The sequence below is a fragment of the Sylvia atricapilla genome, chromosome 2, assembly GCF_009819655.1.
Source record: "Sylvia atricapilla isolate bSylAtr1 chromosome 2, bSylAtr1.pri, whole genome shotgun sequence".
Taxonomy (NCBI): Eukaryota; Metazoa; Chordata; class Aves; order Passeriformes; family Sylviidae; genus Sylvia; species Sylvia atricapilla.
In genome coordinates, this window is record NC_089141.1 from 53,540,407 (window position 1) to 53,553,738 (window position 13,332).

At 41.9% G+C, this 13,332-nt stretch overlaps 1 protein-coding gene across 3 annotated transcripts in view; it reads left to right on the top strand.

The window, feature by feature from the left end:
• Window positions 1–13,332, top strand: part of LCP1 (lymphocyte cytosolic protein 1) — a 48,526-nt gene that overhangs the window by 18,541 nt on the left and 16,653 nt on the right. For 2 of the 3 annotated variants that reach the window (XM_066313293.1, XM_066313295.1), the window contains exons 2-4: window positions 9,274–9,364; window positions 11,173–11,324; window positions 12,312–12,441. In XM_066313293.1, coding sequence (XP_066169390.1) covers window positions 9,298–9,364; window positions 11,173–11,324; window positions 12,312–12,441 — 349 coding nt within the window. In that variant the 5' untranslated portion in view covers window positions 9,274–9,297. Of the gene's footprint in view, window positions 1–275; window positions 411–9,273; window positions 9,365–11,172; window positions 11,325–12,311; window positions 12,442–13,332 lie in introns of those variants that run through there. The other variant, XM_066313294.1, reaches the window with a different exon arrangement.

Consider the following 13,332-nt stretch of genomic DNA (forward strand, 5'->3'; position numbering starts at 1 on the left):
CAGACCTCACTGTTCCATGCTCCAAATGTGGCTTCCCTAGCAGGGAAGAGAGGAAGTGTTCATGTGTTGGTGTTCCATGAACAAGAGTGGTAGGAAGAGGAAGCAGCCCTTATTGGAGAACTAAAGAGGTAGCGACTATTGGAGAACTAAAGAGGTGCCTCATCTCCTTATAAAGACAAAAAATCTATTGCACTCTGGGATTTTGTCATGCTCACTTCCCTCTCTGGGCTGTCGTGGGCTTGCACTCTTGGGCTTGCCTAGTTGTGCTGCAGGAAGGGAGTGTTTCCTTGTCTGCAGTTCCTCCGCCCTTCAAGGCATTTGGGTTATTTAAGAACTCTGCCCTCTCTGTTGGATTTGTGGGTGCTGAGCTCTTCGTTGCTCTGACAGTTTGGAGCCACTAAGTCCGGAAGGTAAGATCACACAGCATGTGGTGGCTTTTCTGCAAGCTGCTCTCACTGAGGGCCTCAGCAGTTCAACTGACAGGAAATTGTGGTGCATGAACAAACAGACAGGTTCTGTATTAGTGTGAATCATTTTCCTGTCGTCTTGGGTACAGCATCTCTACTGACCTTGGGGGAAAGTGTTTGATGGATTTAATTTGGCAGAGTGGTTTTTGGCTGAGTAGAATGGTAGTCTTGGAGATGGCATTGGCTTGGAAGGGCATGATAAAATAAGGAGCCATTATTTAGATTGCAGACTGGATCCATGTAAGAAGGTAATTTTAATTTCAGTGATGAAAAACACTGATTCATAAGTATAATGTATTCTGGCTCATAGTGCTTACGATGTAATCTGCTGGCTGTTAGGACATTTATGTCAGATTTTTAGAAATCTTTCCAGTGGATAAATAAAACTGATTCATGATAGACCCTGATTGCAGTAGGGACCTCTGCTTTAAAAATAGTGATAGGACGTGGTTCTAGTGTTATATTTGCCTTTTAAGATCCTGACTGATGAATCTGGTCAGGCTTGTCCCTTGTCTTCTTTGGCATTTCAGCTCAGGCTCTAGATGAATTGTGAGTTGTGAATAGATACAGATATATTAGGTGGTAGTATTGTGAACAGGAGCCTCCAGGCTTATCCATCTTCTCTGGGAGAGCAGTAGCCATGCTGGTTTTGTCATGTAGTGATTTCCTTGGCACATGGATGTGGTTTGAACACTGACCCAATGGAACTTTAGGTCTTTGTTATCACAACCAAAGTCACAGACTGGGTTGGCTGACTGATCTCGTACTGCTGCAGGTGTCAGGTGAAGATGATCTCTAGCTAATGCAGCTGGCTGCTTGGCAGATGGGGTTTGGTCATCTTTCAAAAAAACAGATCACGCCCTGAAACCCCTCCTGTGGAGAAACTCCATCATGTTTCACCTTCCTCCCCTCTTGCTTACCCACGGGCACAGTCAGGCCTCCTGAGCTGGGGAAGCTCTCATGAGTAGACAGGAGATGTGGAAACCCCCTCTGTGTTGGGAAACTCCACTGAGAAACAATGCTAGAGCCAGGAGGGACTGGGAAGTACCTGGTAATGTGAGTGGGAGTTTCTGCTTCTATCCTGACAATAAGGTCCAGATTTACTTAGCTCAGAAGCTAAAGAGAGTGTTCACTATATAGGTCAAAAAATGGATGTATTGTATTACTGGGTTTGAATCTGCTTCCTTAACTGAACCAGTGACTGCTTGGACTGAATATTATTATGGTTATAAAATGTTTGTACTTAAACAAATATAGCAGTGTTGCTCTTCTTCTCTTGCTCACAGAACCTGCCACACACTCCATTGCCTTGTATTTTGCTGACAATTTTTTTGACCCTGTTTCTTTCTGATTTCAGTTACGAGCAGCTTAAAACACAGCTGTGTAGCTTGGAGCAGACTTATCTTGATAGGGAACTTACTGTGAAAGCCATTACCATATGTTTTTTATAAAGCATGAAAGAACTCAGATGAGATTGAGTAAAGGAGAAGGAAGGAGATGGGGGAGACCAGGGGAGTACAGTGCATTCTGAAATGTAGCTCGCTTTCGTACTCAGCCCCTTCATGCAAAACAGCAGACTCCAGTGAAGTGCTGATACAAAGTGTAAAATATTTATCAAAATGAAAAAAATTTAGGAAAAAATCTGAGACAGCATTTAGGTGCTGCAGGATGGAGTACAGGAGGTTCTGTTGGGCGGTCTGTGCACTCGCCCAAGGGGAAAGCTGTAGGGCGGGAAATAAATTCCTTCAGGAAAGGCTGTCTTCTCCTTTTCTTGGATTAGCTACCAACCTTCCACAGCACATTTGGGTCAGTACTTTGTCACCTGACCTCTTGCTGTCAGGCTGAACTACACAGGAGCAGGAGGAGAAGATTTTATCTGTCTGTCCAGAGTTTCATGCCTGTCTGCCACTCTGGGCAGAGCTGGGATAGATTCTCATACCTATATCCAAAGCAGAGCCTGCAGATGCTCTCCTCTTCCCACACCTTTGTTAGTGAAGATAGAACCGGGTGGGATAGGGCTTTCCATACCAATGGGACACTTGTTGAATGACTGAAGCTGTTTGCCAGCTTGAGAATCAAAATGTTCCTTTATCTAAGGAAAAATGTTTTCACTTTAAAGCCTGTGTTGATAAAGAAATGACAAAGATAAGGGACCCAACAAGCAATGTAGTGTACTGAATCATTTTTTTTCCTAAGAAAAACTCTATAGATTCTGATTGAAAAATAATATGCACCTATAGGCTGTCTCCCTAGTAGGATGTATCTGACAGATACCAGACACATAAGGAGAGTATGTGTAGGTTCAGAGCTCTGCTTTTCCAATGTCTTAATTTCATTGAAGGATTAACCCTTCCTGCCACAGAGTGGTATATTGGAAAGATATCTCCATCTCTTTCTATACCCTGTGGATTTTCCCTTCCTAATCAAGTATTTGATTTAGGACTCAGGCATCACATTGACGAATAAAGTCCCTTATAAAATGGAACATTAACAAATAACTCATGGGTATTGCTGTGTTCTTTCTGAACAGTGATAGGTGGCTTTTCTCTGTATTTTTTCAAATTGTAAAAGAAAAAAAAAGATAAAGTGCAACATCTTAATCATTCCAGTGCTTACACACATGTTAAGATTTGCTGTTGTAGGCACCAGTCTTTTAAAAAAACCTTTGAGGCAAAGATTGTCATTTATTGTGGGCTAAATCGTGAATCTTTGTAGTGTTCTAGAGAAGAAGTATTTGCCATATTTTCAGAAAGACTCCTCTTGGCATCTTGAATGCTGATTTAAACAACAAGGTCCCACCCAAACTGAAGGTACTGTGATCCAAGTTACCCATGGCTAACAGAGCCAAGTATGTTTCTGTCTACTTTAGGATTTAAAATTTAGCTCAGCAACTTTGAGGAAATTAACAAAAACCCCTCTTGTTCATCTGTAGTTATTTCAGTAGGGAAAATGTCATAACCCAACATGCACAACATAAAAAACTAACTTTTTTAAATTAACCACCTCATGTAGTTTGAAAATGTTGCAGTTTGTGCTTCTTAAAGGATTTTCAAAGTCCTTAATTACAAAATGTGTCTAATTGGTCTGGTTCCAAAGCTGTTTGTGTTTGCTGATATTGTCAGCCACGGTGACCAGCTCTCTGAGTAACTCATCAGCACAGCGGAGAGACATGGACACTAGTTTTTATCTCACATCATGAGCAGAAAAATAGCTGTCCCCCCAAAAAACCAAATCCACTCAGTCTGCCTGGAAGCTGTGACACCAAACAAGAATAAAGGACATCAATGGGATGGGTTGTTTGTCTAAGAAGGCTGGATACCCCAGAGCTATCACTGCAAATGATCACGGGCAGCTCACTTTAATTTAGCATTGAAGCTACTGTCCTATTTTGCTGTGGGTGCAATATGGATCACCCTGCTGGTGCAGGGACATAAGCACATTATTTTGATCAGAACTGTAAGAGAAGTAACAGCTAGTAATAAATGCATGGGAGAAAACCTATGATAGTAGGAAATATGCTGAGACTGAAGTTTAGTCGAGAGATAAACTGTTCTGGATTATGCAAAAGAACATGCTTGGCTGATGATCAACAAGATGGCTTTGCCTGCTATATTTTAGTTGAAGGTTTTTGCTGATGAGCACAGGATGAAACTTTCAAATTGAGTAACTTCTAGGCCACACTGCTGTAGTTTTGTAGCATTGATTCTTCTTTCAACATGAGATCTACCATATAGTTTATCTTTTTTTCACCCTTTATTGACAATAAAAATGGCAAAAACTTGTCTCCAGAAGGAAAGTATCTAACTCAAAAATCTTGTTCTCTTGTCTCCCCCTCAGCCCTTCCACAGTGTAGAAAATCAACTGAGACAAATAATTTGAACAGAAATGTATATGGATACATGGACTTATGTGTGAGATCTTATGAGAAAAAGGTAGAGGAAAATATTTCTGGAGAGGAATATCCTGTCAGGGATATTCTGGTGAGTGACCAGGAATAGGCAGGTGTTCAAAGGTGCAATAAATACAGGACAAAGACTGAATATGTCTGAGATAGTCTTGTTTTCCCTTGTACTTTTCTGGCCTTGAAGATGCTTCAGGTCTATCACAAGAGTTTCTGCACAGTTCTGAGGCCTCTTCTCTCAATCCTCCTTGGTGGTGGCATGATCCAGGGCACGCTGTGCCTTGGGGGAGGCACCTCTCCCAAAAGAAGAGCCTCCCATTGCTGGGGGTGCCTCTTTGATGTCAGCTGGGAGGGAAAGTCTAATGAAGAAGAAAGCTGGGCAAGTATTCCCCAGCCCTTACAGAAAGCTGGACTTTGGAAATTGAATTTGTGAGTGACACAAGAAAGAGAAAAGGAGCTAGAGCTATGAGCTCTGGTGAAATAAAAGGCAGAGTTTTGTGTGTGCAGAGGGACAGTCTCACACTGCCCCGTGAAAATCTGACAGCTGTGTTTTGCAAGAGCGAGTGCCTCTGATTTGATCTTTCAGAACAAAAAAAAACAAGTTTGAAAAGATGATAACAGGAAATTTATATATGCCAGGGAACATGCGTCATGTCACTCTCCAACATCTAGACAGGTTATCATATTATTAGCAAAGTACTTGTGCATTAACAAAGCAAAGCCCTGATGGTAGAAAGTGAGTGAATTTTAGAAGTTTCTTTGACTTTCCTGACACCAAATTCACATTTAAGTTGTTCCTGACTAAATGTTTGTGACAGATAATCTTGTCCCATGAAATGTACTTTTTTATTTTGGGGAAAGGTACAACTTTATGTCTATCTATAAAATGCCATTTCACATCTTCGAGGTTTCCATTGCCTCACTTGCAACAAAGCTTAAACACCACAGCAGTGGAGAAAAGTACCAAACAAGGTAAACATTTAACATTGGTCTTGGAAACCTTGAGGTTTTAATGCCTTTGCCATTTATTATTTATAGTGCATGGTGGGTGTGCACTTTGCCAAGCAATGCATAACCAGGCAGCTCCTCCAACCATGGCTTCAAAATCGAAAAGAAAAGGAAAGAACATCAATATCACTGTGATTCAATTCAGGTCTAAGATTATTTTAGTTCTTCCTTTATATTCCAGTCTAAAAATAGTTTGTTATTAGATCTCTTAAAACATTATTGTGGTCATAGGTTCTTCTGGGGATAAGGTCAAATAAAAGGAGGCTTTAGGGCACGGCTGTGACACACTGGTTTGGAAATGATGGCAGGGAAGGGAGTGCTTTGTGAGAGGTTCTTTTGGTATCAGTTTGCCTGTATTCTCAGCAGCTTAGGTGAGAACCTCTTCCCTTTTTTAACTCAGCAGTCTTCTGAGGAGAAAAGAGTGCATTTGCCCAACTTTATGTTTTGCTTTTGCAATAGCGGGTTTATGCTGCTTGCCAAACAAGAACGAAGTGTTGCTTCCAGGCAATGTTGTAATCTGGATGTCCCAAAGCCGTCTGAATCTCAGACTGTCTCAGGGAGTTTTCTATTTTCCTCCTGAATGTTTACTACCTTCCATTTATTTCGTTTTGGCAGTTCCACTGCCTGTCTTGCTCGGACCCAGGGAGATGTCTTCCCCTCCTAAGCATCTTGTCTCAGCATCTAAGCATGTGCTGACTTTCACCTCATTCTCCCTAAGATGCTTCAGTTCTTTCACCAATCTTCCGTCACACCAAAGTGAAGATCCTTTCTCTCAGCTGCTCCTGATCTTCATTATCTCATTTGTGCTGACAGCTAAGCTGTTTGTGTTCAGTCTATACCAAACTCCCCTTTCTCTTGCGAAACCTGTCCCTTGCACAGCTTTTCTCTTTGCTTCTGGCCATACACCACTTTGCTCAAAGCCATTGCCTGGTTCTCACCAGCTGGTTTTCCCTTTGCTACTCCCTCAGATAGCTCCTCAACAAATGCTCCCTCCAAAGGAGCTCTTTCAACCTGTTCACACTGCTCATCATCACTGCTCATCCACACATTCTCCTTCACTCTTACATCATTCTCTGCATTTTTTTCTCTGCATCTGCCTGGTCATACTGATTTTGCAAACAGTTTGGAACAGGGCAGTGCACCATGTGCCTTGTGAGTTATCAGTAATTGGACTGTTCACCCAGGATTGTTGGATGCCTTTTTGATGGGATGTCCAAAGTGTTTCCAGTTTTCATTGAGGATGGTGAAGTGCTGAAAGTGGTTGAACCCTAGAAGCAAATGGCTCTGCTCTTGGGTGGTCAAATCAGAAGAAAATATTGGGCCTGACCTCTCCCAGAAACATTTTACACCTCTATGTGCCTAAATATTATCACTTAATAATCTAAGCAAAATAAGAATTTTCAATACTGAAAGGTGGCTTTTTGAAAGGGGATTTTCTCCTTTTTGCTGTGTATTGCTAAAGCTTTGGACTTTTACTCTCTTGATTTCCTTATGTTTTGTTTTTCGTACCCGAACAATTTAAAAAATGACAGTGATTTTTTTGTTGGGAACAACTCAAGCCTTTAATATGGAAATTCTGATGCCTTTCTGCATCTCACTCTTGTGAAAGCGCAGTGGGATATTAATCAGCAACACCCAGTGGATTTAGATACTGGAACTGACAGGCTGAAATCAAGAGGTGCTATGAGGGTAAAACTGTAGGAGAAACTCAGTCGTGTGTTGGAGCAGCAGTGACCATCCTTCTGTCACCTGAGGACAACCACCCACAGGTGATGGAGGCCCAGTCCTTGTTCTGGTGTGCACCTGAGATGAATCTGATTGCTCAGCTAAGTGTAGTTACCTTCACAACAGTTGAATGATACTGACCTAAAGAAGTCAAAAGGGGTCATTACAGCAAAGTCCTTCATCCTATAGTTAGTATAAATGTCCACATAGGTAAATATATGTACTACTAATAGAATTCTCTGTATTTAACAGATTAATTACATATCAGAGGTCACAACTTCTTATACAAGCTGGAAGAGGCCATTTTATGTTGGTGATACTTTTTCTCAAGGTTACTTGGTAAAGTAATGTTATAGGCAAAAAACGTGTAGTGTTTCCTACCTTTTAAGCCTAGAATAGTCTTCATGGTATTAAAAGTTGTGTTGTAAATTATATTGCTTGATCAAGTGACTGGACCAGAAGGAATGATCTTACAGTGGAGTGTGGATTTGCTGGTTGATAGTGTAAGATTTTCATGTGTCCAGGTGCATTTTAGTTAACCCACAATTTATAAAAACACATGGCAGGCAAGAAAAAAAAGTTTGGCAGTGAGAAATCAGAGGCAGGAAAGATACCAGGAGAGACTGAGGGAAGACTATGGATCTAATTTTACCCTAACATATGTAACCCACATTGCTAGTGGATCATAGGGGGTTTTAAAGGTAATCCTTGAAAATATGGTGGTTAGAGCCAACTGCAAGAGCAACGGCATTATGGATTCTGCTGCACTTCTCTATTTATGAAGGTTGGAGTGAATGAACAGACTTTTTTACCACTGTCCTCATCCTAAAACCACAGTGATTAGGCAGAAAAAGGGTGCATGATACTACTGGGAGATAGTAGACAAGAAGTTAACCACATGAGATCGCTTTGGGGCTATTTCAAAGCCATGTCCATAGTGGTTTTCACAGACACGAGGAATTAATGCATGAGTTCAAAAGGACATTGAATCTGAAGGCCAGATAGGCTGTGTATAACTGTTTTTACAGAGGGCTATAGCAAATCTAGTGGGTTTTTTTTTGTTTTTTGTTTTTTGTTTTTTGTTTTTTTTTTTTTTTTTTTTTAATTATGCAGTGTGAATTTTAATTTGGGAATGGCACATTTCTGATTTCTTTCCCCTCATTTGATTACTGTAGCTACAGCAACCACTTCCCAGGACCAACTCGGGTTTCCATTCTATTCTGTTCTATTCTATTTAAATAGTTGTTTGGTTAATTAATACTTAAAGAGACATAGGACACTATAGTCATTCTCACAAATATAGAATAATAGATAGTCTGTCTCCTGAACAGTTTCCTCATGAATAGATGCAAGGGACAGTAGGTGCATGGAAAAGCAGATGGGGATAATGTGCATCTTCTGGCAGTGTATTTAATGATGCCATAAAAGAAAGTGAACTTTCCCTGACTGGTTATTAAGCAAAGTGCCTGTAAACTGAAAGCCTAATCCTTGCTCTTGTTTTATATCTTTGATGAGAGGAAAGGCAGGAAAACTCCTCCTGGCCACACATTCCTAAAGCCACCCAACCTCAGGCACTAACTTAGACACCTTGGGAGGAAAATCCTTGAACTCCCCGTATACCCAGGGAGTGAAGTAGCTGACTTTTGGGAAGCCAGACCTGGTGCTCTGAGCACCTTGTGAAGGAGCTTCTCTCCCTCAACCTTTTAAGGGTGAGCAGCCACATCATTAGGTAAGTGGTGCAAATGTCCCCTGAGGCTCTGGCTCCAGGACAGAGCCCTGGGAAGCACTCTGCCAGCACTGCTGAAGAAATGACTTGTGAATTGTATTTCCAAGGGGAAATAATAAGAACCAGCACAATTTAGTTTGTTTTCTCCATGAGAAACAGAAGTCAGCAGAGGTAGGATTTAATTCCAGTTAAATTAATATCAATAAAATTGTTGTAATTTTGAGCAGGGCCTGGCAAAACAACAGGAGGATCATGGAATTGTATCTCATCTACACAGGATTTTAACCCTTCACTTGATTTCAGGATACAGAGAGGAGCTGGGTTTTCAGCTATGGCAAGCTGCTCCAGAACTTTGAAAACCCAAGGAAAAACCTCTCTGTGATGTGTTCCATCACAGCTGCAAACACAAAAAGAACCAAATGAAAACAAGTGTCTTCTCCTTGCAGACGTGCCACTCACAGAAGTAAGAAATGGCATCGACAGCACACTTCTCCGAGGAGGAGATGGCAGAGCTCCGGGAGGCTTTCAGCAAAGTTGGTGAGTGCAGCCAGCAGCAAAGGCCCTGCTGAGGTGTGAACATTCTCATGGTCTAACTGACCAGCTGTTGTGTGACAACAACCACAGAAAGCCCTTTTTCTGTCCCTGCTGGCCTCCCAGATGAAACCACATCATCACACTGCAGAGCACTGGCCTCTTAAAGAGGGAGGTGTTAGGGCTCCAGCAGAGCCTCTTTTTCTTTTATGAAAAAGATCCAAGAGCTATACAGCAAACCATGTTGAAAATATTGTCAAGTGTTTTCCCAAGAATATTGTTTATTCGTGACAAATTATTTGGAAGGCAAAAAGATTTTATTTTAATGTAAATTGAGTATTCCCTATGGGAAGGAAGAATGGGAGGACGACAAATGTGCAAACGGAAAAAAAAATTTGTAATCCTTTCACAATGACCTTTCAAGCCCCATATTTCTACTTTGTGTTTTCTTTCCAAACCTTTAAACATCTCATCTGATTTGTCTCCTTTATAGTCACACAGACCCATCATTGTCTACCCAAATTCTAAGAAAAGGTCCTTGTGCCTCTCACAGCTCACTTAACTTCTATCAGCAGATCTATCAGCCTCATTGGATTATGCACTTATCAGTTGCCTTGCTGATTCAGGTGGTGGCTAGTTGATTTCTGAGCACACAATAGTCTAGGCTGGCAGTCTTAAAAATCTGGTCCCTGTGAGTGTCCTGTATAGCCAATGCAATGACAAGGCAAATCACAGAATCCTAGCATGGCTTGGCTTGGAAGGGACCTTAAAGATTATCTAGTTCTTACCCTACTGCCATGGCAAGGACACCTTCCTCTAAATCTGGTTGCTCCTCCAAATACTGGAAGGAAGCTCTCATTCCTTTCCCAGTCATTTCCCTGTCCAAGTCCAGATCCTTTTGTTGTATGCCATGGGGGAATGGATAGGACTCTCTTTGCAATCTGTATTAATCCGTGCTACTGGTGCTGAGAGCTGAGCTTCTTTTTGCAGCATGCAACAAGTGACTCAAGTTGCAACTTACTGTGCAGGAAGTCATCACACACTGCTTTGAAGTCAGCCTCCAGTGTGGGGGAAAGGAACCCACAGAAAAAGAGAGACAGAGCTACTTAAAAGCCAAATATAAATAACCATATATAACTATATATACATTTATCTATGTCATAATCATAGTGTTTTAATGGAAACTCTCCATATGACAAACTCAGTTTTTATCTGTGGAGTTTTTCACTAAGTGGAGAAGGAGGGACTATGAGCCAGCATTGGTGATCTTCTCATCAAATGCTACTCAGGATCTTGCAGGAAGCTTAGCAGGAGTATTCAAGTTAGCACCATCACAGAGAAACACAGAAGCTTTTATTTTGAGGATGACTGTATGTAGTTCCAGCTAACTTCTGATATTATTAGATGCAGAAAACAGGCCAAAATCACAATATACCTATGGATAACTGCGTTTGTGTATTGTGTCAACTTTATTTTCTTCAGCTGCTCTGTAGACAGAATGCTGCCTCTATAGATCACATTTGTCAGTGTGTAAACCTTGGAATGGCAATTATATCCATTTAAACTTAGCTTTTTAAAGATATTTATATGTCTAAAAATATAAATTAATCAATGCGAGGTTTTGTTTGTTTAAAAGTGATTGTAATTCTTTCTTGGGTGTGAATAACACCAAAGCAATTGAAAATCCCAGATTTCAAGACAACAAATCTTTGTATATAATGTACCTTTCCTTGGATAAAATAAAAACAGGCTTTATGTGCAGAAAATGTCATTGGGCTGATGTAGAATGTAAAAGTTTATTTTAATCTTTGCAGATATCAGCGGGAATGGCTTCATTGATACCAATGATTTAACAGAGGTGTTGAAGGCTGCCAATCTCTCTCTCCCAGGATATAAAGCCAGAGAGCTCATTCAGAGTCTGACAGCCACGGGGAATGGCAGGATCAGTTTTGATGAGTTTATTTCCGTAAGTAAGATGTTATTTATTTCAGTCACTCAAGGTGGTCCCCAGGGCACGGCAGAGGCATGAGCACAGGGGCTCAGGGGCACCTCATTAATCCAGTGAGTCTCCTCACTGGAAAAGCAGAAAGTAACCAAATTAGAAATTCCGCAGTTAACTGGGACAAGTTATGTGAATACAGCTGGTCAATGCATAGATGTCATATCTTTCAGTTTGGTTGATGCAGCAAGATAAAGTTTTTCAGTTATACATTGCAAAGAGATGATGTTCTGGTTAGACGATTACAAAAAGTGCAAGCAGATCGAAACTGAAAACTTCATGGTGATGCCTTGAAACAGAGACTGGACAGAGCTACAGAATAAAGCAGATATTTATTGAAAGGCCTTTAGGGTACACCTTGGGCAGTACAAGAGCCTGACCAGGGCTACACCCAAGCTGGACTTTGAATGGTCACAAAAATGGACGACCAGTTACAAGGTCTTACACTTTTATAAGTTTTGGTCCATTTGCATATTGGGGTTTAATTGCTCAATTACAGCTTCAGATTGTGAGGTCCCATCCTTCTTGTTCCCCCCTTCAGTCCATCGTTGTTTATGGTTTTGGGCCTAAGAATTTTACTCGTTGTCCTTGATCTTCAGCAGGAAAAAGATTTGTTTTGTCTACTCTGTGAAGAGAGCTTACTAGCACTTAATATGAGGCTCAGAAATACACCCCTAGGCATCACAGAATCTGAAAAACATGAAAAACATGCTCCAAAGTAACATTTTTGTTACTTAGCTGATCTTTGTTCCCTGATTTGAGAGCATAAAAGCTGAGTATAATCCTGTTGTACCTCAGCAGATACACAGATTGTACACAGAAACCCACTGAAAATAATCGAGCTGCCTCTCCCTATTTGTGAAGCAAAGAGAATGTGTCTCCTGGCCCAAGAGCTCACTGTTTTAGCTTGGTTTAATTCTCCAAAATTCTAAAATCCTCTGTCTTGCTGGAAAGATTTTCCAAGACCTGAAGAGCGATGATGTTGCTAAGTCATTCCGGAAGCAAATCAACAAGAAGGAGGGGATCTGTGCCATCGGTGGGACGTCGGAGCAGTCCAGTGCTGGCACCCAACACTCCTACTCAGGTGGGTGCCGCTGTCCCACGCTGATGGCAGCAAGTGAGCCACGGCTGCAGCAGCACAGCCCACTGCTGTCCCTGCTCACCACGGAGGCAAGGCACAGGTTCCCTGCTGCTGATAACCCATTTTCTTGTACGTTTTACCAGGCACCCATTTTGTGAACTTCCCTTGCAATCAGGTAGTTCCTGACTTTTTGCCATGGAGGGCACAACCCCATCAGGTCTTTTCTCCCAGCCTGTTTCTCCAAGCTGAAAGTTGGTTGTTTTTTTTACCTCCTGGGCACAGTCCACTCTGAAGCAGTTCCATGGGGAGGGCATCCCACCCCTGGCTATGTGCTGCAGGGGCAAGAGTGGGGAACTGACTGTCTCTGGGGAAAGGAGAACAGGATGCTCCCAAGGACTCCATCCACCTTCATCCTGGAGGACACCTCCTCTGAGCTACTGGGAGCCAAGTGAGCTGCTGCTGGTACAGGATAGCTGTGCCTCAGCCCTGTTGAACTAGAGGCACATCTGCCCATTATCCTCTGAATGCTCTTTGTCAGAACCCAGTCCTGGCCAGGCTTTTCTAGATACTCCATATGAAGAGGGTGTAATGTACAAAACAGAATTGTTTGAAGTTATGGGGGATTTCTATTTAGCAGAGTGGTACTAAAGTACATTCGAATGATGTTGAAAGCACCAATTACTCTTTGCAGAGCTTAACGTCTGGACCACATGGACTTCATTACCAGCCTCTGTGATATGCCTGCCCTCATGACCCAGGCAACCCCAGTGAGTGGGAAGGGGTATTGAAGGAGCATTAACTAGCCCAAGCCCATTGCTGTCCTCAGCTCATTTGATTGTCTCCTGAGGGCCTCTTCCAGGCAGGGTTTTGCTGATCAGTCACACTGGTGGGAAA